This window comes from Lepidothrix coronata, unplaced genomic scaffold (genome assembly GCF_001604755.1).
Source record: "Lepidothrix coronata isolate B3197 unplaced genomic scaffold, Lepidothrix_coronata-1.0 Scaffold52, whole genome shotgun sequence".
NCBI lineage: Eukaryota > Metazoa > Chordata > Aves > Passeriformes > Pipridae > Lepidothrix > Lepidothrix coronata.
The window spans coordinates 4,511,351-4,536,840 of record NW_016690232.1 but is presented as its reverse complement, the minus strand read 5'-3'; the positions used below and the strand labels follow the sequence as shown (position 1 = coordinate 4,536,840).

The 25,490-nt window shown below is 38.9% G+C and overlaps 1 protein-coding gene across 8 annotated transcripts in view; it reads left to right on the top strand.

Moving 5' to 3' along the window:
• RALGPS2 (Ral GEF with PH domain and SH3 binding motif 2) overlaps nucleotides 1-25,490 on the top strand; it is a 106,476-nt gene that overhangs the window by 24,821 nt on the left and 56,165 nt on the right. For all 8 annotated transcript variants that reach the window (XM_017815848.1, XM_017815844.1, XM_017815845.1 and 5 more), the window contains exons 4-8: nucleotides 7,610-7,660; nucleotides 11,865-11,948; nucleotides 17,196-17,285; nucleotides 20,455-20,547; nucleotides 23,306-23,432. In XM_017815848.1, the coding sequence (XP_017671337.1) occupies nucleotides 7,610-7,660; nucleotides 11,865-11,948; nucleotides 17,196-17,285; nucleotides 20,455-20,547; nucleotides 23,306-23,432 (445 nt within the window). The remainder of the gene's footprint in view (nucleotides 1-7,609; nucleotides 7,661-11,864; nucleotides 11,949-17,195; nucleotides 17,286-20,454; nucleotides 20,548-23,305; nucleotides 23,433-25,490) is intronic.

Genomic DNA, 25,490 nt, shown 5'->3' with positions numbered 1-25,490 from the left:
TATGAAGGGGTAGGTACTTACTTACACATGAAATTCTTCTTGGAGAGTGAATGGGATTTATTCCTGACTGAGGCTCAAGTCATGTGCTTTGGGCCTCTTCTTTGCACCGTTGTCAGGAACAGCTGGGCAATGCATCACCTGCTTTCCCTGGGAAGGGTTTTTGGGGCTGGCTGTCCTCTCAGGTTTATCTTGTGATTTCTCTACATAAAGGAAATCTAAGTACTTAGGGGATTTGGGGCTGGGGGCATGAATTCAATTGGAATTATGCACTGGGGCCAGAATGAGTTCATTAAATGAAGCAGTGGCTGCTGTGGAGCAGCAGAATAGAGCATTAAGTCTCTGTGGAGTTGCTGTCACTCACTTGGACAGCCAAATATACCAAGGTGCTTTGTCTTGTATCACGTTTCATAATCCTTCTGCTCTGCTGTCTAATCCTTCATCTCTCACATGCAGAAACCTTTCACACTGGATGTTTTAAATGTTACCTACTTAGTAAATCTCAGCTAGATAAAAATCCGTGTTCAAATCCAGTGTTTTTACTATTTTCATATTTTGTCTCAAACTGGGTAGAGTTGCACTCACAAAAATCTTTTAATTAAGAATTTCACATTAAAATGTCAAAGCTATGCTTATGTTTTGGGTTTGTACTACCAGGTATCATTTTGCTGTTTTCTCAGTTCCCCAAAAGAAACATCTTTACTCTTTCCTTTCAAAGTATCTACTTCTTCATAGCAGGTTTCATTTACTGTAAATGGATATGAAATATCTTACAGACAGAATTCTGAGCAATTGAGCAAAACCATCAGTGTTCAGCTCTTTGGCGAGGAAATAATTATTTTCATTTCTTTTTCAGTGTTTCATTACATAGCTGCACCTCTTTGTTAATGTTTGTTTCCCCAGGCAGGTTTATCTGCTTTTCCAGTAGCACTTGCTTGCTTTGAGTGCTGCCTTTTTCTGATCATTCTTGCTGAAGGTTGTAGAAGTAAGTAAATTTGCCAAAAATTTAGGTACCTTGGAGGCAAAATACCTTTGACCCTTACACTTGTGTTTATTTTATTGGCCATTTCCTCATTCTTCCTGGGTTTAGTCCTGCCATAACAGAGAAGTGTAAAATCTGGATTTCAGTGTTAAATGTGAGGACTACCAGAGTGATGTTAAGTATGGCCAAGCTCTTGAGGACACCAGCATGGATTGGACATGGATATGCTACTAGTTGCTTTTTCAAAGTATGGGGAAGCTTTTAGTTTAGTGCTAGCTCTTGTAAAATGGATGCAGTGCAGACTACAGACATCTGTCACTAGGGAAGGCTGAGTGAATCCTGTTTAAAAAAATATAATTAATTTTAAAGTGGTACACTGATTAAATGATTTAGGGGCTGGCCAAGTACCTTGTTCCTTGAGAGGAAAGATAATGTGATAAAACCAGTAAAACAGCAATAAAAGCAGGTTGCTGCCCAAGAGCTAGTTAGACAGCTGTCTGATTAATGGCTAGGGAACCTTGGCTGGGATGGAAAAGAATTCCAGTGCATAGGCAGCATAAAGGTGAGAGTTTAAGTGACCAAGTCAATGTGAGCATTGTGAAGTCTCATCCTGTACCTTTATGATAATGTTGCTTTTTGATCAGATGGGACAAACAGCCTGGAAGAAAAAGAGCAACAGTCTGAAGGATAATTGTTTGAGATATACTGGAAATAAGACCCATGCTGGTGGTTTCAGTACCAATGAGACACACAGATGTCTTTTCAGTTCCCACTGACTTAGAGACATGATTGTTATTTCATTTCAAAACTCCATCTGGTTAGTCAGTTAGTGGGTAAGAGGCAAGTTGGACAACAAAAGCTATCACTTGTAATCCTGTATTTTCAAGAAGCTGCTTACCAAGCCAAAGAGAAACCTGAGTGCAGATATTTTTGGTGATTTTCTTTCCATATTCTCCCCTTTGGCAATCATCTTACACTACCCTGAATGTTAGTTATCCTGGTGTGCCTTTCCATGTAATGGTCCTTTATCTCACACTAACTTTGTAGCAAAACTCTGCCAGCCCTTCAAGGGCTCCAGTTTGAACAGTAGTGGAAATTCTTGTTGTAATTTAGGTGTAATAGTCAGTTATATGGTTGTTACCAACTGGGTGGTTTAAATTCTTTGTGAGGTTGAAGACTGCTTTAGAAAGGGCCGAGTTACAGCTGAAATGGGTGAGATCTTCAGGCATAGCTGCTGCTGATTTAAAATGTATAGTTTGCTTTATCACCTTGCAGCTTCCACCCCCACCTTTCAGGGGATATATTGAATACCTGCACGTTGCATAGATTTTGGGGAAATTCAGTGAATACATGAACTAGGACAGTTTGTTTTTTGCCAAGGATTCTGCAGACATCTTTGTAGCTGAAATCGAGACCATCTCTGATGTAAATACCTGCTTTTAGGCTGGTCACTGCTCAATTCTTTCTTAGTGGGCTGGAAGCCACAAGCAGGTTGGTGCCAGGATTGCCCAGCGGTGTCTGGCCCGTTGTGTGTGTGCAGGGTCACAGTGAATGCTCCCCATTTTCAGCCAAGGGAGAACTGTGGTTTTGAGCATACAGGGCACAATTTGTGGGGTGGCATATGTTAGTGGTGCAGTGGCAGTGGAAAGGGGAGGCTGAAGGAAAAAAGGAAAATACTCGGGGACATGAGCTCCAAATTAAGGTGCTGGGGAACCTCAGGTTGAAGAAATATTTATTTTTTGCTTTACAGTAAATTCGTATTTCTTAGACAGCTACTGTTTAATTATCTGACTGTTTATTACTTTTTGACTCACTTTTTCATTTTATACTTCAGCTTAGCCACGCTGGTGTAAATATTTGAGGTAGAATTAAGGGAAGCGCAGCTGTATAAATCCATTGCTTTTTTTCTTTCCACCGAGTTATCTAAGAAGGATTCTTTCTTCTTCACCCTGGTCCCTGGAAGTGCTGTGGAGTAAGATCACGCTGAGATGTATGTGTATTTCTTTCTTTTTGATTCCAGTTAAGCTTTGTCAAATGGTTGTTGGAAGAAGACCCTGCTTATTTTGGAAACAATACACAAATAGAGTTTATTTAAAAACCCTTCAGTCGAAACAAGGAGTTTTTCTCAGAGATGTTCTTATGACAGTTAAATATCAAGTTACATATATCCTGTTAGCTTTACTTTACAGAAGAACATTAGAATAAACATGTTCCCAATGAGAGCAAGAAGCAGCAACTTAATTATGGCGTGTGGAGGAGCTATTAATGATAAAAGTTTTGGAGTGGACATTGTGAGAAAACAAGGAGAGTTTCAACACAGGAACTCGAATCCCCTGGTGTTCCTTCTGGACAGCAGAATTATTCTCCTACTGATGCCGTGCTTTAACAGAGGCTTAGCTATTTTTTCAGTGAGGAAAAGTGTCCTGGCAGCTCAGAGAGACAGTGCTAAGCCAAGTTGGAAGGCTTAAATGTAATTCCTTCTAAAAATTCAGATTAAGGAACAATTTATGAAGTGCTGCTTGAACCAACATGGCTTCAAGGAAAATCAGGTGATGGCAGTATTCTTCAATAACCAAAATGCAGACATGGGATTTTTTTTTTTTTTTCTTTTCCCATCCCAAACAGAAACTTAGTTTTTCGTGTTACACTGAGGGTCTCTGTCCAGGAGCTGTGTGGGAAGTGCACTGTCCTTAGGGTAGGGACATGGCAGGAAAACCAGTAGTGGGAAGGTCTAGGGACTAGAAAGATGGGATCATAGCCCAGATCCAATGGGAATTTTCTTAGAGCAGTGTGGAGAGGAGCTTAACACAGTGGTCCTAAATGGAACTAGGAGTTCTTTAGTTAAAGGGTTTTATGGAAGGAGCATAATCCAGGTGTACTCATAGAAAAGAGAAAAAAAATCAGGAAATACTTTAAAATTTCATTTTGTTGAGGTTCTCCATATTCCTGAAAGAAGCAGGACACAGAAAAGTAGCTCTTAGTCATCTGGATGTAAAATTTCTGACCTGACACATCTCCCCAAGAGAGGGGTAAAACCTCTTTATACGAAGCTGTGTGGTAATAATTTTAGTAGTTTGAAGTAGTTAATTGTTAACGAGTCCAACTTCTCAATGCCCATGAGAGATAAAATGTGTTTAAACTTGGCTGTTGGAGACTGTCCCCAGGAAAGGTCTTCTGCACATGCAAAACTCCTGTGGCTGGGCAGGGGTGGGGAAATATCTGCCAACTACTGTTCTGGTGTGTTAATTGGAAAATGATCATTCGCTGGTTTTAAAAGATGGTTTTTCCCTTGTAGAGCTCTTCAAGTGGTTGAGAATTGGGAAATACATTAGTTATATATTAAAAACATACCTCTTCTAATCATATTCCAGAGCTGTTATCTAGGATCTAGGGCAAACACAGACACAAAAATTCCATTTGGCTCACTCTTTGCCTTGGCAATGAAGGAATACTGTAATATATAAATGAACTTGATAGATATATCACTTCTGGAAGGACAGAAAATATCAAGTTTCCTTATCTTTGCGTAATCAGAATGCTTATTTAAAAGATAAGTAAGGACAAATTTGAAGCTTTTTATTGCACATGTAATAATTTTTATTTTTTTAAATCTCTGCAGCTGACAATCCAAAACCAGAGAAGTTATGGTTGGCCAGCTTCATGTAACAAGTTGATGCGAACACTTATAATTTTTGGGTTGAATATTAACGCATTAAACCACATTTGGGAGAGGGAAGCTCTCCAGGAATTTGTATTGGCTGGGTTAAGGAGCTGGAGTGAGAAAAGTTAGTGCACTGTGTCTCTTTCACTGCAGGAACCAAACTAGTGGCTTTGTTTGTTGGGCCTTAAATACCCCTGAGTTGGTCGAGGCAGAAGTCTTTTGTTGCTGTTAAAGCTGAGCAGTGGCACATGACATAAAAATCCTAAATTATTTTTGAAGTTTTGTCATTTCAAGTGCTGTTAATTAGACTGCCAGCCTTTCAGTTTGCTTTGTTTTTTACTTAGCAGTGAGAGAGAGCACCTTTTTAAAAGGGTAAAAATTCGGTTGTTAGACTTACAAATGTGAGCAAGTTAACGTTTCAAACTGTCTGTTTTGTCAAAGGTATTTTTAAACTCTAATGTGAGTTACGATGTCATACATATAAAGTCAAATGGCTTTTTATCCATCACCTTCAATATTCAGCTCTCAGTGGCTCGATTCTTTTGAATTATGAGCAATTTATTAAGCACTTGGAACTCCTAATGGAAATTTCAAGCCCTTTAAGAAAGGGACCTCAATAAGGGATGTTTCTTGAACAAGTGCTAATGTGATACAGTGTTACTGAAGATCTTAGTAAAAGCAGAAACACCTCAACCAAACTAGCAAAAAAAAAAAAAATCACCCTAATATCAACGTGATACTAAAAGAAAGAAGTTCCTCTGTTAAAACTTACTGAGCATTTTGAGTTCTCAGGCTTTTTTTAATATTTTAATGTACTTAATAACAATTTCAGATGTTTTTAGTAATGACCGTTAATCTTGACCCTTGACATCTGTTTTTTCAATGTCGAGGTGCCCTTTTTAATATCCCCATCTAAAACGTGTGCCTTTATTCTTGATATAGAAATTTTACTGTGAAGTTCTAATAAAACATTCTATTTCATAGATATTTGGTATTGAGCCTGTCCTGAAGTAATAATTGGTTTAGGAGTCGCTACTGAAGCAAGCAGTCAAATTTAACTGAGGCAGTTCAGGCTGATGAAGAGGACACATTCTGGAGGGCTGGGAAGAAAGACATTTATTTTTTTAAGCATTCTCTGCTCTGTGAACAGTGAATCAGTGTCCTGGCTCTTTTCTATTGTACTGTTATTGTAATCTTGTTTTAGTAAGGAGGATTTGCAGTGGAATATTAATAACCATTGAAATGCCTGTGTCTTTTGAAAGGATCTTTTAATACACCCTGGATTTGAATTTTAGTGAAGTGCCCATTCTTCTCATTCCACCTTCCCCACCCCAACCGATTTTCCTATTGATTTCCTCTGTTGAAAAGCACAGTGATCCATCCCATCAGCCACATACTCACTGAGAGTAATACATTTCTGAGAAAGCTGGATATTCTTAAGCAGGCAGGTGGGAGGCAGGACACTGAGTTTTGTGGCTGCTGTTTCAGGTGTGGCTTCTTCTCTGTGGAAATCAAAAGGAAGAGTCAACTCTTCCCAGAATGTGGCTTTCCAGCCACTCTTCCCCCAGCCTGTAGTGCTGCCTGGGACTGTTGTGATCCCAGGGCAGGACCCAGCACAAGTGACCATCAGTCCATCCTGGCCACATTCTTGTGCAGAGCCTTCCTGCCCTCCAGCAGATGAACATTTCTGCCCAGCTTGGAGTTGTTTGGAAGAAAGAGCAGCCGACTAAAGCAGAGCCCAGGAAAGGAAGTGTGGTAAAAACAAAACACATAAAGGGCTCGTTGCTTCTGTGATGTTGTACTGCAGAATAGCAGATGATTGTGTGCAGTGTGTTGGTTACAGAAAATGGTTCTGTATAATTTTTTTTTAATGCTTATTGTCAGAATTCCTATCCAAAAATAGATTTAGAGGTCAAGGAGATGTGCTACCAAGTGCAGATTGGGTCGTTAGAGCAGAGTCTCGTTAGAGCAGGTGCATCTCTTTGCACTTGCTGACTTTCAACTGCAGCATCCCAGTTAAAATTGTCCTGCAGGGTTGACTTTCTCTGAGGAGCTGCTCTGCCATCCACAGTGTCATTCAGTGGCAGTGGCAATTTGTGAGAGCCACAAACCTGTCAGTGTGTACCTTGGAGTGTATAAATGGGGAGCTGCTGTTTTCAAGGAAATGGGAATGAAGCTGTGCAGCTGACAGCTGAGGGAACAGAACAAGGTCCCTGGATTCATCATTAAAAGGATATTTGTGATATCTAACTTGGATGGCGCTGGTATTTCTGGGCTGCCTGTGTACTCTTGAAAAGAAATGGTCTTTTCTGACAGCCTATGGAGTCAGAAGGAAATCCTAAAGTGTACAGGATTAAATAAGCTTAAAATAAGGCTCTGTGAATATGTTTCAAAATGCAAAACCCAGTCTTTGACTTGACGCTTTTCAAAGCTAACCAGACATCCCAGAATGAAAATGTGCTCACTGGCTCTGAGCTGCTGCAAGAGAGATGGCTGTGTTTAATTTTAACTGTTGCTGAGCAACTGAACAATGACTTTGCTTAGTTAATCAAATGTGGTTCAAGTATTGATTGACAAATGTTAGGGGTGTTCTGGTAGAATCGTGTGGCACCCGGGCTGACATCCAGAGTTTGAAGAGAAACTGCCCTTGAGCAGCTGAGGTCAGTTCCTTGTCTTCTGGGGTAGCCTCTTCCATACTGTTTCTAGTTCAAGCTCTGACTTGCATATGTAACTGCAGGGTTATGCTCCCGAGGATAATTTCTCATAATTTGTTTATTGTTTATGCAAAGTTGGGAGCACTTTATTCCCTGGTTTTGCAGGATGGCCCTGAGATAGGAGCCAAAACCTCTGAAATTAGCAACCAAAGAAAAGAAAGCAGAACAAATGCAGTTCTTAATCAGCACAGCACCTTAATGGAATGCAAGGTTAATTTTGATCTTAACTTATGATTTTTAAAATTTTTGTTCCAGGGTCAAATAACACTAATGGATGTGCCTGTATTTAAAGCAATTCAGCCAGAGGTAAGTATTTCATTGGCCTTGTTTTAAAACATAAATGAAAAAAGTTATGCCATTATACAAATTCCAGAATGTCTATGTCTATAAATCTTAATTTTCGTCCCAGTTAATACAGCTCTGAGGCAGATGGTTTTTAACACAAGAATATCTGGAACTAATAGTTTGTTTTGGGAATAATATTGGTATTTAAATATTCAGTTAGTGCTGGAGATGAAGTGTCTAGGGTTTAGTGTTTCTGAATGAAAAACATCCTGATTTGATAATTCTGATCATAATGTTTTGGGTTTCACCTACTGATACCTGTTTAATACTTCATCCTGTCCTGTGTTTCTGTAACTGGTTCATTTCCTATTTGGAAAAAGAGAAATGGTTGCAATGGCATCTTAACATTCAAGATGTGTGTGATTTGTGTGTCTGTCAGGATAACAGTTCAATGATTTGTGCTCTCTGGTTTGTTTTTCTGTAATGCCATATTCCTTTCAGATTTCAGCTGAACTTGAACTGATGTTTTCAGGATCTTCACAGTGACTGTAATAAATGTTAATTAATTATTTCCTTATTTCCGTACCATTAGCATTTTCCTGTGGGCATTGCTTTGCACTTTTGAGGGTTTATTTTTCAGTTTATTGTCCATTTTACCAATACTGTGGAAGTCTTTCTCAGGTCATCAGCCACCTTCAGTCTGTCACAAGCTCTGTCACTGGTAGAAGGCTTTGTCATGACACTCTTGTGTCACACTGAACAATACTTTGCTTCCAGTGGAGAAACCTGCTCAATCTCTTGGTTGGGATTATTGATTTCATCATTTGTGTACCTCCAAATTCTTTTGAAAGCTGCTGTTTGAACTGTACCTGAAAATGTTGTCATGATTCAGCTTTTATATGATTTCAGCAAGCTATTTCCCAGCCCTTGTGGATTTGTGTGGGTTATTTGGTGGGTTTAATCTTTCAAAGAGCTTCCCATTTGATCTGGTTTGAACCTACATCACAGCAGTGCTTAACATTAGAAAAAGTAGTACACAAACACACATATGAGGAAAATATTAAAAAGAGTCAGATAAAATTGAAAAATGCTTTAAAGTTTTGGAAAAGAGCTTGGAAAAAAAGAGAGATCCTATTAGAAGATCAGGAGAAACATATTCTGCCATTTGAAAGCACTCTAAGGATATCCAGAAAAACTGCTGGAGCGTAGGTGAATATATCTAGAAAGTAATTATTTATAAGAAATCTGTATGTGTTGCATAAGAAAAACTGATGTGATGTCTTCCCTGGAAAATATCCCCGAGGAAGGGTGGCTGTTTTGACTCTTCTCAGGTGTTGATACAAAAGCAGTTGAAGGCTCTGGCAGGGTGCAGGTACCAACTGTCCATCAGTGCTCCCCCACAGCTACTCAGAGGTCCGTTATCTGATGTGTCTCTAAATTGTGTTAATCCCCTAAGGAAAGGGGCTGTGAAGATCAGCTCTCAGGTCAGAAGAAGCTGGACACAATTAAATTGCTTTTCTCCTGGTTTGCAGAAGGGAAAATCAGCCATGGAAAGACTTACTTTGCCTAAAGCTGTCTTGTCAGCAGGTTAATGGGGTGTTGTGGATCTCTTGAGTTTCCTTCAAGTTCCTACCAGACCGTGCCATACTCACGTCTTGATTCAGCTTGTAAATCTTTACCCATCCCTTGACATGTGCACTCAAGCATTGTGGAATTTGAAATTAGAAAACAAAACAGGATCTGCTGACACCGATATCAGATTTCAGAGCTCTCATCTGCATGCCCAGTGGGAGATGATGAACATTTTTCTCACTGTGCTGAGATTTAAAAGCAGGGTGTTTTATGACAGATTGTTCTAATTCACCACCAAATCTACGTTATACAGGCTCTGAATCTCCCTTTGCTTCCCAAACGTTGTAGAATGGTGTCTGAACGGGAATTTGAGCCTTTAAATGTGTGTTCCTTAGTTTTCCCAAATGAGGGTTCTGTAAGATGCACTCCAAGGTGCTTAGTTTTAAAATTGCTGGAGATGACTTTTCGCCATCTTTAAAGTGTGTGAGCAGTATTTTTTTAAATGTCTTTTAATATTTTAAAGTTACTGTGTTGCATCTTCTTCATTGTATTTTAATTATTATAGGTCGCTTTTCTTTTAAAGCAACATCAGAACTTCATCTTGGTTATCTTAACAAAAACCAAAGCTGAATAACACTTTCCAGAACAATATATAGTAATGTTACTTTTAGCATCAAAATTAATGAACATACTCATGGCACACAGTTATGTACTTCTGTAGCTTTGCCTCTATCTGTGGCAAATAAATTATTTGTATGAAAGCAGCCAATTTGCATTTTAATTTTTGGGATAAAAAAAAAAAGGGGAGTTGCCCCAGTCAATTACAAGGTTTTTCTCTGTTCCCTGGGAGTGAGAAAGGTTGTGCTGTTTTTTATTCTCTCTTTCTTGTAGTGGTTGTGACTTTCCAGAGAGCAGTGACTGTGAAACGAAAAGGAGTCCCAGACTTGCTCAGTTGTGCTGCTGGTAGTTATGTTAACATTAACCCAGGGCCAGATGTCCCCTTGCAGAACACATCAGTTTGCTTTTATTGGAAAATCTGATTACTTATTTTACATATTTTAGTACATCATCCAAAATTATTTGCCCATATGTACTCACATTGAAAGTCTTTAGTGGGTTACTGTCTTTAACCTCTTCATCCCCTCTGCTTCACCAGGCTAGGCGGTGAAAAAAACCCTCACTTATTGAATATTCTTAATCTCTGATAATTCTGAAGTTGTAGAATGGTTCTGCTATTAATCTTTGCTTTCTCTCACCTCTTTTGGAGACTTTCACTTTGACCCATGAAAAGCTTCTAGTGAGAAACACGATCTCTCTTTCTGCCACGTAATGCAGGTCATAATTTAAGTGTTCCCATAGTATTTTGTTAAGGAAAATAAAATTTTCTATGTATTCAAAAAGGAATAAAAACCAAAATGAGTTATGAAGGAAGTTCAGGGTTTTATTCTTGATCCTAAATCTTTCAGTTTTTCACTTAATTTTAAATGTATCACATAAAATAGGAAATTGGTGGTTGTAGTGATGTAGCTCCTGTGCCCGAGTTGGCTGGCAGACTAAGGAAGTAATTCTGGTGAACACTTCAGGTTTGAGACTTGTAGTGGAAAAAGTGGAATTCTAGAGGAAGACCGAGAACCATGCCTGAAACAGAGTGATGGAATAGGCAGCACAGTCTGTTTAGCAGAGAAATGAGTGTTTTACAAGGGGCAGTGCGTTTAGACAAGCTGGTTCTAGCAAGGAACAAGAGGGTCTTAACAAGTGTCTCCTGGAGCAGAGGGGTCAGTCAGGAATGCTGGGAAACTGGACAGGCAGCAAAGGGAAATGACTTTTATTGTAGTTTATAGACAAGAGAAAAGAAAGCTGCCTGTACAGGGGAGAGAGGTCTTGCTAGTGAGGTGGAGAAGCATTTCTTACATCTCCTTAAAGGGAGGGGGAAAAACTGCTTTTGGCACTCCCAGAGCTCTGTGTCTGTCCCTGGACGTGGGGTAGGTGTTGGCTTAAGCTGTTGAACTGATAGCACAGGCCTGAGGGCCTGCATGACTGTGCCTCCACATCCCTAGAAAAGGATTTGGATGTGTCTCTCCCGTCAGGAGCAGCATCTCTTGTTTTGCAGTGTCCAGTGCTATCTGCTTCCTCTCAAGAGCCGAAGGATTCCCAGATTTGTTGCCGCTGATGTCTGCACCGTGTGAGCCTTCAGATGTGCAGGGCCAGGGCAATGGGGCACTTATTAACATGCCAAATTAAAATAATGGGACATATCTTAGATTGAGTTAACCAGGTGTATCTTTTCAGTAGACTTTTAAGTCTCTTCAGAAGGTGATTAAACACAAAAGGACGTGTTGCTCTCTATCTGAGATCCACATTTGAAGCAGGATTTTCTGTGGTAAAAAAATGAATCTCCTAGTAAGGGGTGAATTATCAAAGTGCCTAATTCAACAAAAGATGAATTGTAAAAGTCCAGTAACTCAAAACAATTCAGAAATACACTTGTGGAATACCACTTTGCCAAAGGAATCAGAACCAGTGTAACTGTATTACTTCAATGTATTGTTGCTCTGTTAAGTTGTTTTGAAACTGAAGAGATTTGTGTCTCTACATGGCTCTGAACATTTGTTATGCACTAAATTGAAGTGAATTTTCATCCTTGTTCTCCCAGGAGCTGGCAAGCTGTGGCTGGAATAAAAAAGAGAAATACAGTTCTGCACCAAATGCTGTTGCTTTCACCAGAAGATTCAATCATGTGAGTTATTTTTTTCCAGCCTTATTACATGTACACATTTTTAAAAGTCTGTGGGATTAAGTGTTCTGGCACATCACTTTTATTTTGGATCACAGCTGATTACTTGAAAACTTAAGGAACTCCTTATAGCAGACACTTTATCTAAAGGATATATAGAAAGTCCAAGCCAGTACTGAAGAAATAGCTGTGATTCTGTTTTAAATAGCAGTAATTGGTGAAAAGTGCCTATTTTCCCCATAAATGCTGGCTGTCTTTATATAAAGAGAGAATCGTAATTGCAGGTTAAATGCTTACCACGCAGGATTTCTGGAGTAGTAATTAGATGTAATTTCCTTCTGTGTTAGTATCTTTTGCTTCACATAGATGCTTTTGTCCCCAGAAATAGAAGCCTGCTGTCAGGATGGTTACCTTTATAAGGTGATTCTAGTCAAACTTTAAAAACTCTGAACAATTTTTCTGTACAAAATTTGCTCTTTAACTCTCTATTTGGCAGAATTTTTTCAAGGTAATTATCTTGGCAGAACTTTTTTCAAGATTTTCAAGTAGTGCGTTTGAGATTTATGCTTTTCTTACTTAACAATTTCTCTGCATAAAATCAGCCTTTAAAAGAAGAACAGAATTTTTAACTTTCTCCACAATTAAAGCTGTAGGACTCCAGCTATGTAATTGGCCAACTACGTTTCAAAACTGTAATACTTTTTAAGTAATGCTGTATTTTCTCTTGCAGATGAAATAATTCTATTCCTCTCGTCTCTCCTCTTGTAAATGTTTAATAGTGTCTCAAACTTACAAGCTCTCTTCCAGATCTGACCTCTGTACCCAGTCTCAGACTTACAGACATCTTTGTTATTCATCTGAAACTCAGACCAAACTAACCTTTTCAGGTTTTTTTTTTTTCCCTATCAATTCTTGTGTATTTTCTCACTTTTCATGATTGCTCACATTCAGGAATGACCAAATCCTATTTCTTCTCATCAAAAACACAGAGAGTATGTCTTAACCTTCTAATGACTGCAATCCTTGCCTGGGTGTGGGTTTTGGACCTGATTTTCCACTTGACCAAAGAGAAAATGTTACACTGCAGACTTCTTGTGACCACATCATCTGTTGAGATCTGGGGGGTTTGGTTGAGGATTTGGGGCTTTTCTGTTCATGTTTTGTTTTTTTTTGTGGTGGTGATTTTCTTGCATTTAGTTGACATTTTCTTAATATAGCTTTTCAAGTTGCTCCTGTTCGAGTGTATAGACTGGTGTAAAAACTTTTGATATTAATTTCATTGATACAGCACTGATTCCACTATTTGCTGTCTTGGTTATTCATGGAAGTTGTCTCTTCCAAGAAATGTTCATTTTGCTGAATATTCTGGGCTGTTTTTGTAGTAAAGGCCATGTTAGGCAGTTACCTCATCAAGGACCCCACTTCTCATTTGTTATTATTTAGAGTACTTTATACATACCGAAGAATTGGTAAAATGTGCTCAGCAGCCAGAAGGAAGGAGGGGAAAACTTACCATGGGAATAAGGATTTCCACTTCTGGCATCAAGGAAAGCCTTGATGAGTCTTATTTGTGTATAGTAGGAGTAGACAGGGACAAGGATTGTTTCAGCTCCACTTACCTGGGGGGTTCTAAACCTTAGTCCTAAAATAAGGAATCAGGAAAATCACTGCAACCTTTGGCCTTCTCAGGCAGGAACATATTTCCTCAAACTTCTGTTAACCTTTGAAATTTCCCAGGGTTTAAATTATGCATTATGCATCTGTCTCTTCTCCCCCCCAACCTACCAAAAGAAAACCATGAACAGCTCTCACTTTTTGAGTAAAGAGAATATTAAATCACTAACAGCTTCTTCACAGCAGATTGATCTGCTGGTAGCATTTTGGAAGCAGCAGTGATTCTGTGTAGGTGATTGCAGTCCACTGAGGATGCAGTTGGGTATTTCCAGCATGAGTTATGTGATAATTGTGTGTGGTAAAAACAGATCCAGTTCAGGGAAGAGAAATCAATTGAATTGTTCCATGCCAGCACTCTCTTATTGTCAGTGAATACATTGGTAGGTGGTACTCCATAGAGCTACACATTTACTAATGAGTATTGTTTATAAATAATTTCTTATTTTTTTTAAAACTCCGATTTCTGCCTTTTTCTGCTTCCTTCTGAAAGTGAGTTGTGTGCTTGCACACTGCTGCTGTTCCTGGTAAATCTGTCAGAGGGCACAATTGCCAAGTTTACTGCCTAGATCATTGTTCTGAAAATAAGCATTTATCATATGTTTCAAACAAACACAGTTTATCCAAGGTAGCTGTTTATGTCAAGGTCACTGTTGCTCTCTTGGTTGTCAGATCATCTCTATTGAAAACCTCCTCCTTGAGGTTTTTATTCGAGTGGGAATGTTACTGTGCTGCCACAGAGCTCAAAATATCAGAGAAATTAGTCAACTAGATTAAAAACACTGGACCAGTTTTAAAGCAAAAGATCCCACTTGCAAAAGGCAGATTTTGTGTTTTACTGACTCTGGTTTGGGGGGTTTGGTTTTGGGGTTTTTGTGTCTTTTTTTTTTAACCCAAATGCAAGCGTTATGTGTAGGAGAAGTTTGTCTTGAATATCGTAGTGTTGCTGGATTGCAGTGGGTTTGACTGGGGTTATCAGAAATTAAGAAATGGAACGGCGAAGAGGTTTAGTGTGCCTGGAAGATACTTTGAAGAGAAATTGAGAAACTATTAAAGAGAGGTTCTCAATTTTGCCTATCTTCTAATTAGCACAGAAAGCATAACTAGCTTTGGAAGCAACGACTATGAACTTCAAAGCACCAGTATAACAAAATTAGTATTTCAGATAAGGCAAACATGGGATAATTTAAAAAGCTCAAGATGTGATTTAAGAACAGATATGTTCTAAAGTTAAGCCTGTTTTTCTAGGTTGACCTTAACAGGGAAGAATATAAATGTACAATTATATGTCAAGGGTTTAAATGCTGGTTTGAACTGGTACCGAAGGCAATGAGTCATCCAGCTGATTGATATTGGTAGAGTAACATTTAAATGCAGCGAGAGAGGATTTCAAGCAAGATAACCACAATATATGGAACAAATACTTATGATTTACATGAAGAATTAATGAAAGGGTCTGTTTAAATTATTTCTTTTTCAGTGCTTGGAATACATTAGATTATGGGGCTGTCTAAAGATGCCAGTTAATAGACAAGACCAGCCAAAAACCAGTGTCTGTGTCGGTAAAAACACATCAAAGCAAAGTGAAAGTGGTTGCAATGGAAGTGATGAAGTGTGTTTAATTCTGTATCTCCTGCTTATTCTGTCTCTGAAGGGACTGGCTGGCTCTGAGCTTCCAAGGAAGTTCTGCATTTCCTTCTGGTTTGGGTTTGTTTTTTCCTGCAAGAGCTTGGAAGTGTTGGGATAGGTGTGGCTGGGATTGGGATGGAAACCAGGCTTCCTTGGATAAACAAGGACACTCGTGTGGCACAGTCACTGGGATGCCAGTGAACTCTCACAGAAGTCAGGACCAACGGAATAAATTGGTTTTTTCATCCTCATGAAAATGCTTGAGCATTTCCAGTGTTTTGAGCAAGTGTTTGACAGTCTGGGCTGTCAAAGCATTCTCCTGTTACACGGACACTCTGTTAACCTGAAATCAAAGAGATTTGGGCTTTTAAGGCATGTGTTGTCTCTCCCTGATTCTTTATGGTACAAAAATCTATGTTAAAAATTTAAATTCCTTTGATCTTCAAAGGGAAAGCATCTCCTTAGAAACTCGTTGGTCAGCCAAGGGAAAAAAGTTGTTTTTCTCAAGCTGTGTAGCTACAGCAGAGCATCAAACTGAGGTTAAACTTTTTTTTTGACAGAATTTTGAAGTACTGTCAAATATTTCATGTATTCAGTACTTCTGTATTTTATGGGGAACCATTTTTTGTTTGTGAGGACAACACAGTTTATCTGGAGATAGTTTGCTTAAAAAAAAAAGGAATGGAAAGAAAATGAAGAAAAAAGAAAGGAAACAGAAACCTGAGCTCCATGGTGAATTCTTTCCTGGCTAATACAGCCTTAGACAGACAGACCAAAGGAAAGTGTTTGTCATGCAAGATGTTTGTGGGGATTTTTTTGTGGGTTTTCTTGTCATTCTTTCATTTTTCAGTTCCAAAGAGCTGTTGTGTTTTGACATCCCAGTTGTCATCAGATCACTGTAACTTCACTGCAAATGTAATCCTTTTGGGGATGTGGATCTTCTCATGCTGTTCTCTGTTAAGACTGTCATAGTGGACAAAGTGAAAGAGGATGTTTCATTTTTTTAATTGAAGTTTTGGGCAGGAACCTGAACACGCACACAATGTTAGTTTACAAGAAGCTCTTTAGCATCACTTAAAAATCAAAGCAACGTGACAGGTTGAAATTTGTTTGGGTATGAGAGGTACATTTCTTCCTACACCATTTCCAGTAGTTTTGTAAATACCAGTCATGCTGTATCTTGATAATTCAGTTTTTCCTAACTTGTAGTGAATACATGAATAAAAGCTGCAGTATTTGTTCCTATTGGCTAATTCTTTGCTGCTTTATTACAGTTATGAAGGTGTTTATTTTTTATCATTCTTTTTGGGGGCAGAGGGTGGGCGAGGGGGAGGAGCAGAGAAGAGAAAATATTAGAATTTAGACATGTTAACAAAACACTTTTAAAACATAGGTTTTCTGAGTCATTCCAGTAATTATGAAATGCAGCAAAGTTAATCCTGTAAAACTTCCCCAGGAGTATGGTACCGTGCTGTCAATTGACAGGTGATTGGTACAGCCAGAAATAAGAGTACAAACTATAAACCAGGTTATAGCAGGGACTTTCTACCTTGTGTTCCAGTTTTGTTCAGGATTAATTTTTTTTTTGGAGGTGTTGGAAATGTCAGTGAACTGTAGCTGAAGCTGTTCAACTCATCTGAGAGTTGGGTAGTGCAGCTTTGAAGTTGTGGACAAGCAAAACCGACGAATATAACTCAGTTTTAGTGTTTATATTCCTTCAATTTGTAGACTTCTAATAAAATTTCTTCATGATTTTGTTTTCCTGGGAGGGCATTGTTTGAAGTTTGAGAGTCTTGCCATTTGGTTTGTGTCTGTGAGATCTCACCCTCGAGCTCAGCCTGAAATCAAGGCTGTTTGCATAGACTGCACTTCTATAAAAATAAATAAAACTACTCAAAGTGTTATGTTGAAACTCTGTATTTTCTAAAAGGGAATTTTTCTACCTTCTAGGTAAGCTTCTGGGTTGTTAGAGAGATTCTGCATGCACAGACTTTGAAAATACGAGCTGAGGTTTTGAGCCACTACATTAAAACTGCAAAGGTAAGAATTTGGGTTGGGAAGGGGTGTGTGGGATTCACCACAATTAAAGGTTTTGTAACTAAGTTGGTCAGTTCAAAAATACACTTGGGGAAATATTTATCTGAAACTTGATTTAGTTTAATTAAGGTAATGCAAAGATGCTTTATTTCATATATTATTTATAAAAGAGTGTAATTTACCTGATGTGATTTTTAGATTGGTTAAACCAAAATGCTGTGTGTAGAATCAGTTCAAACAGCATCAGTCAGAACAGAAATGGTTTGTTTGCCTTTACCATTGGAAGGAAAGGATTTTTTTATCTCTTATTCCAATTGTGTCATGAATAATACCAAGTTAATAAATATGGTTTCAAAAATATACTTGAATTCCAAAAACATTTTGGAGCTCTCAATGTTTCCTAAAGCCTTTTGGACTGACACTCCTAAGAAAAGGGTCAGCAAACCTTGAGTGATGTGTAGGTGAACCAGAGTCCTGGCCCTTCAAAGCAGAGTGAAACTTCGTCACTGTAGTGAGAAGAGGGGGATGTTTTTCAAGTGTTTGCTGTCAGATGGTGGGTGCCTGTAACTACAGCTGAGTGCTGTGGCTGCCTTGGGTTACCTGTCACAAAACATGTACAACTTTATGTCAATAATTTTGTATTCAAATGCGTTCCTTGTCTTGTTTTTAATGAAATAATATTTTACTTCTGTAACATTTGACTATAAATTTTGGCAAAGCAAGCTAATTTTGTAAGATTCTACAGGCTTTGCTCAGTAATGATGCTGTGGTCATAAACTCTGAATGATCTCTCTTAAGTGTCCTTTGATATCTGGTGAGTTAATGTAGCTTCATCTCATGTATTTTTAAAAATCAGTTCTTGTTTGGGTTTTCTTTTTTTCATTTGAAATACAAACATATACAAATTTTGCCTTGTGATCCGTAGGAGGGAGAGGCTCCCCTGTGTGGTCACGGTGCAGAACAGATCTGGGAAGCCAGATGGGCTCAGCTTTGGTTTGTACTGGGGTGGAACTGGCCCGGGCTGGGTGTTGTAGGCTCAGCTTTGGGCAGAGCCCCTGAAGGTGCCTGACCTCCCTGTGGGTTACAGACAGCAGTGTCTGCTGGAATGCTGCTGGTCTGGAGACAGTTACAGGCTCTAACAATTAGATAATTGACCTTGGCTTACCTGGGAGTTGTAAAAATCACAGTAACAAAAAACAAGAAACTTTTTAACTTACTTGTTATCTTGACTTGGTTCACATAGAGCTGCTGACGTGAAGTTCCTGCAGTTAGTGCTGTTGGAAGGATTTCCTGTGTACCCCAAAGCTGGTATCAAAGCAGCTTGGTGCCAGAGGTCACACTAATGAACTTTTCTTCAGAGAAGCTGTGAATCCACTCCACAGTGAATTCTTTGGGCTGACATCTAATGTAGAGCTCGCAGTCCTTTAGTGGTGTCTCATCCATATTGCTTTATGCATGAACTAATTGGACCTAATAGTTACATTCCCCCAGAGTTCCCAGACTATCCTGGCAGGTGATGACTTCTGTTTCAATGCTGGCAGCAGCTGGGAAAGCCCGTTTTTTTCCTTTTTAATCAGCTACACTGTCCTTGAGGAGAAAGGACTTTACCTTGTTTGGGGATCTGTGTGGGAGTAAGAAGGATTATTGTGTAAGTGGAGGGACAAACTCCAGCAGGACTACTTGGAAGAATAGCAGGACTATGGTGCAGGACAAATATCCACCCCCTTCCACCTTGCCCCACAAAATAGTGATTTTGCCCTTTACATGTGGTTACCAAAGAATCCTCCCAAAAGAGGATGAGTAGAGGGAAGCACTTCATCAGTTGGCATGGGCAGACTTCCAGTGTCAGTAGAACTGTGGGGTGCTGAGCACCCAGACTGGAATTGCTCTTAGGGTGCCATTAAAAGTGGCATTCCTGAGTAATGCCCATGAGTACTTTGTTCTGTAGAAGCTGTAAGAGGAAATCATTTGCCCTGCTCCAAAACTGTTATCCAGAAAACCATCCTTGCGGTATCGCTTTCATCCTTCCAAACAGAAGGTCTCCTCTGATATTCAACATTTATTATCATGTTAGTCCAGCTGGTTTTGTCCTGTTACCTCGTGAAAGGCCTCCTAAGCAGGAAAACTTTGGTAAGCTAAGTTTCAAGCAGGAAAAAGACTTCCACCATTTTGTGAATAGGAACGGTTCCTTATTTTATCTGTCTGGAATACTGACCTACCTTGGTGAGTGCTCCAAATATCTTCAGCAGGATTTGCAGTACAGTGGTTGAGTATCCATTTCTCTATATCAGAGTCTCTTTGTTAGGGGTAAAACCTCAATTTGTGTGCACTCCACCAAAAATGCCTGAATGTAGTTTGGATATTTGGGTGCTCATATCTGTCAGAACAATTGATATTGCAGAAGAGGTAACAACATTTTCTTCCAGACCATTTTTAAGCTTTTGTGACAGGACCAATTGGCCAAAGCAGATTGATGGTTTTGGAGACAGAGGGAAAGGAAAAAGGAAAAGGAGGGAAATTCCAAATATGTAAGAAAAAGCACTTAACAACAGTGTTGCGTAGAGAGTTTTAAAGCAAATTCCTTTACCCTGATGGCTTCTCTGCTCAGTTTTGGTCAGGTTGTTGCTTTCTACTGGTTAGTTGTCATACCCCCAAATTATCCTTCAGTGAGAGGAGTACTCCAGGTATGTGGCTTTGGAAATTTACCTTCTTGATTTCATCCTGCAACACTGTTTTTTGGGTGCAGCCTTGGTAGCTGCATAAACTTTTAAGTACTGCCATGATTACATCATTCACCACTGGGTTATCCTTTCTGACACGTTAAGTTCTAAAATACTGTCAAATGCTATGAAAGGAATTTGTTGGGCTTGAATGTCAGAAAATTTCTGGCACTTCTAATGTATTACTCAAGATGTAGGTCTATATAGGTATTTTTAAGGGTTCTCTGTGGGCTATGAAACAGGTAGTACAGTCTAATTCAAAACCATGTAGACACAGTAATGAAAAATTAGGAGGTTCCATAAAAGTGGTCTGGATGCACAGCAGTTCTCTGTAACTCTTCATTTTAGAACTTGCAAGATTTCCTCGTTTTTATATTGTTTATTCTGCAATCATTATCGACAGCACTTGGAATGTTGTTTATTGTGGTTATATATGTATTTTTTGTCCTCAGAAACTGTATGAGCTGAACAATCTCCATGCACTCATGGCAGTGGTGTCAGGCCTGCAGAGTGCTCCGATCTTCAGGCTGACCAAGACGTGGGCGGTGAGTGGAGCAGCAGCACAGCAGAGGGGGGTTGATTTATTCTTAGGAAAATGCAACATCCTTAATTTATTTGTAGGAAAATACAACAGTCTGTTTTCAAGGATGCAGTAATTATTACAGATAGTTTTAATTTTATTCTGCTGCGTACATAATGCTCCTAGTTCCCCTGAAGTCTATGGTTTCCTCTTGAATATTTTTTTTCCATTCTGGCATAGAAATATTTTCCTTTGAAAAATAGTTCCCTGCAGATTCTGCTAAATGCAGAGGCTTCTAATTTGGCCAGAAGCTATTTTGTATTTAGTTGCTGGAAAATTCTGAATGCCAAAGTGGGTCATATTTTAATCGTTAAGGGGTTTATGCTGTTGGAATTTTTCTTTTGCTATGGAGAGCAGATGTTCAGAAACACTTGATTCAGTTGCCATAAAGAGATTTGTTGTTTCTCTGACTGATAACTAAATCTATCACTTCTCCTCAGAGTTTTAAGAATTATTTTCATAGTTATAACTGCATTAGACAGTATATTTGTACTTCCGCGTTTGCACAGTTGTGAAAGAACAGTGTTCTTTGGAACCATGTTCATTTGACATCTGGTTTTTTGACTGGCATTAATATAATTTTTATATAGTATCCTTGATAAGAAGAATATCAAGAATTACTTTTGCTCATTGATGCCTCAGAGCTTAGAAAATAATCCTTGAATCAGCCATACATTGTGTATTTTTCCAACTGTTTCAGATGAGCTGTGACATGAAGTGTGACAGAAACATTCAGGTGACTGAAATACTCCTGTGCAAGGGATACATATAAATAGATCATTAAAAAGAGGTGAAAATTTTCACAGAAGGCATGTCAGTGTGTCCTTGGATGTTACAAAAAGTGTTTCTTTGATAATTGCATCATAATGTTGTTCAGTTGATAAACGTTACCAAAACTGAATATAATTCACTCCTGCTGAGATACTCATCTGGAATTCTGGGCAGGTTTTCCAAATGCAAAGTTAAGTAAGACATTGCTTCTGCATACCAAAAATCTCTCCAAGGAAATGTTAATGGAATTAACACTTCAAAATGATCTCGAGGAGAACTTCTGTTTCTCTGATGTTGTCATGTCAAGGAGTTGATGCCTAAACAAGTTTTACGAAACTGTGATGCCAAATTGATTTTTAAATCTCTTTTTGCACATGACTCTAAATAAATGTAGCTATAACTATAAATCAATAACAACTATATTAGTTACTACCATGATGATGCCATTCAGAACTGGGAGTCCCCAGTTTCTTTTCCTGCTTGGTTATGCACGTGTTTGCACTTAGGAGGATTATTTGTTTGCTGTTGGCACATGTATCAGTGTTTAAAGTTCACTCCTCTTCCAGCCTCTGAAATGCCAGGTAACTTCTCCCACATTTCTGCAGGTGTTTGATTTCTCATATAACCCCAAGCACTTGCTTTTCCTCATCTTACATAAACCTTTGCAAATTGAAGTTGCAGGAGAGCTCCCAGTGCTGTGCACTGCAAACTGATGTAGTTGTCCTTGCCCTGGAGGTTCAGTTTATAAATTCTAGAAGTAACTCTAAGCCTTTGGCTTTCTGTGTATTAAAAGCAAGAAAAGGCACTTCAAGCCGTTATTGGAGTCACCAAGTCATTTGAGTAAGTTATACAGTAACTCTCCAAAACCTTCAACAAGGAAAGATTTCTTCTGCATTTCTGAGATGGTTTGTAGCAACCCTCAATCAACTCGACTTATGTAGTCAGGAAAATAAATCCAAGTATATTCATCCCCTGAAAAATAATAAAAAAAAAGCCACCTAATATGGTTGGAATCCAGAGTAGAAAGGAGCCATTAAATATTTGCTTGGTAATCTAATGTTCCTAAAAAAGATGAAATTCATGTCTTCTGACGGTATGTCTGAATTTGCCTGAAATTTGTCTCGCCTGTTGCCTGCACACACTCTCAACTCTGGAGAATAAAAAATGCTGCTTTTAGTGTGTGATTTGCCCCATTCAAAACGGGAAAAGAGTTGTGAACTTTGCCAGAAAGGTCACAGAATAGAATATTCAACTTCTCTCCAATTAACGTAAAGGAATTGTAAATGGACCAGCAAGGATTTGGGTGATGTAAGCAAATAATCATTAAAATCTGAAGGGAGGTGAGTCCTGTCCCACTCTGCCAGCACCCTGAAACCTCATCACTCCTTTCTTGCATTTCAAAAAGGTTGTGCTCAGGGTTGGCACACTATAACTAGAAAGCAAAAAGCAATTTAGAAGGCTCTAAGTCCTTTCCTGCTGCTATAAACTGTCAGCCTTAGCTTTTATTGTCTCTGCACATGTACTTCTCTTTAGTATTCTTTGCATCCTTTGAACCCAAGAGACAGAGGAAGAAAAATTATTTACAAAAGAAGCAGCTCCAAAACTGAAGAACTAAGAACTAGGTCCTTCCTTACCCTCACAGAAAACACCTTTAATGTGCTTGGCTTCTCTGTGCTCTTCTCCCTTAATGCAGGAAGTGGAGGCATGATGGGAGTTGCCCTGTGAGCACAAGGGGAAGTCACAGAGGGTCAGCATGTCACGAGGTGATCCAAAGAGCCTGCTCATCCTTATGGAGTAAATGCTGTAATTTTGAGGCAGCTGTATTAAAAAAAACCCCAAGCCAATAACAACAACAGTGGGCAAGTGGAAATGTGTGCTTATAAGGATAACAGAGAAATCATAATGATCAAATTTAAGTTTACCTGGTTTTCCCTTCTTCTTTCTTTCCCCAGTTACTGAGCCGGAAGGATAAAGCCACCTTTGACAAGTTGGAGTATGTTATGAGTAAAGAAGATAATTACAAAAGGCTCAGAGACTATATCAGCAGCTTGAAGATGACTCCTTGTATTCCCTATTTAGGTAAGTTGGAGCATATTTCTCCAGTAATTACACAAACAAAACGCCATCTTTTAAGCATTCATGAAACTGTTTCTATTCTTCATTAAAGAGTCTATAACCCCAGTTGATTCTGGATACTCTGTATGTGGCAAGACAGAATTTCAGCAAGAAAATACCTGTTAAACCTCACAAACACTTCAGGTTTTACATACAGTATCAGTTTGCTAGGAAATTGTTTTCCCACGTGTTGTACAAATACACTGATTGACTTCTGGAGAAGTGCTTAAATTGTTACCCCTGCTAGTGCCCTTACAGCTGAATACTTGACTGTTATAAAAATGAGGGCTTTTAATTTATGAGATGCTATAAATCACCAGTCTCTGAGATAAATAAATGTACATCTTGGGGTTTGGAACGTGCTAAAATCTGGAGATGTTGCTTCATTAGTTACACCAAGGTGACAAGAGAAACAGTGTTGTTATGACTGTCTCAGCTTTATGGAGTAATTATCAGTAAATTACATTCCTGTGTATCTAAAAACTAGATAAATGTGTTTAATATGCATTGGTTTTGTTGCCAAGCTAATCTAGTGTTACTTAAACTAAGACATTAAAGTGATCAGTGTGCTTTTCTTTAATGTAGCTTTTGTTTGATACCTTAAGATGTTGGTAGTCACATAAAATTAAGGAAATGTGTATCCAATTTTTGGTACTTCTGGAGGTATGAGTAGCTCTTACACCTGAATTCCAGATGACTTCTTGTGGTCACTAAGACCTCTGAAACTGTAATATCTTTGTTCCTGAAGTCTGATACTTCCTTTACTCAGCTGGGCTGTTAACTTTGTCAAGATGAATTGGTTGAATTTTAAATGCTTTGTACTTAAATAGAGAAAAATAATTTGCTGGGAGGGACCAACAGTAATTTTAGTGTCCCATAGTGTTCCTCATTCAGAGCCTGAATTAAAGGGGGCAAAAAAGAAGCCAAGCATAATGTAATGTGATTAAACACGTAGCTTTCCCATCATGTGTACACATGCAGTACAGACACATGGTACCCGGTTCTGAAATGCTTCTGACTTTCCAGATGCTTTTGACCCATATGCCACAATTTTTGAAACATGAAGCCAGGCTCAAATTGTTTCCTTGCTGATTGTGAGAGTCCCAAGGCAAATACTGAGAAGCCGGTTTTTCAGTTTTGTTCAGTTACAGATATTTTCCCTGAGACAGTAGAAGCTTCTTGTCTGACTTCTGTATTAGAATAAGCTTTGGGCTTGACTTGATACTTTGAAGTGAAATATGTAGTTCTTTTCTATTTAGAAAGGAAGAAATGCTCTTTGCTGTGACCTGCTGGAGTTAAAGGATGTGTTGGGGCTGGCTTCATGTGATACCAGTTCTTACCAGTGACATAAAGAATGTCCTCAAGCCTTTTTTAATTCTCCAGAGGAACAGCAAATACCCACTGGTGCACTCTCTCTAAAATTAATTTTGTAGGGTCGAAATAAGTGGCAAAAAGAACAAAATTGCCTTGAAACTGCAGTCATGATAAATCTGTATCCATCTTGGAGGACTGAAAATTGAGTCCAAGTTTTCTCATTTGATCAAAGCTTTGATTTCCAGTAAGACCTGAGTATATTCGTTATTTCTCAGATTTCTTTCCCAAGGCATTTTTGCTAATGTGAGGGTCATATGGAACAGAAGAAACTTAAATTGCTCGGTTTAGTTACTGTTTTAAGCTTATCAGTCTAGGTTACAATTCCTGAAAGGAATACTTCTGCCATAAAATCATGTACAGGAGTAGTGCTGCTCCTGGTTTAAAATCTGTGGAAAAAGCCTCCACAAAAGTCTGCAGATGGAAATCATGGTGATCATGGCATGTGCCAGGGAGGGGGATTCTTCAGGAGGTCCATTTCCTCTCAGGGGAAAAGGAGGAGTGGGCATTTCTTTACTCTTGGTGGGGAGATCCAGCAGCTGCTGTGCTCCCCCAGAATGCTCTTTAGGAGAGTGCAGAGCATCAAACCTGCCACACAGCTACATTTGGCATTGCAAATCCCCTCTGGAGAAACATTGGCACTGGTCATGG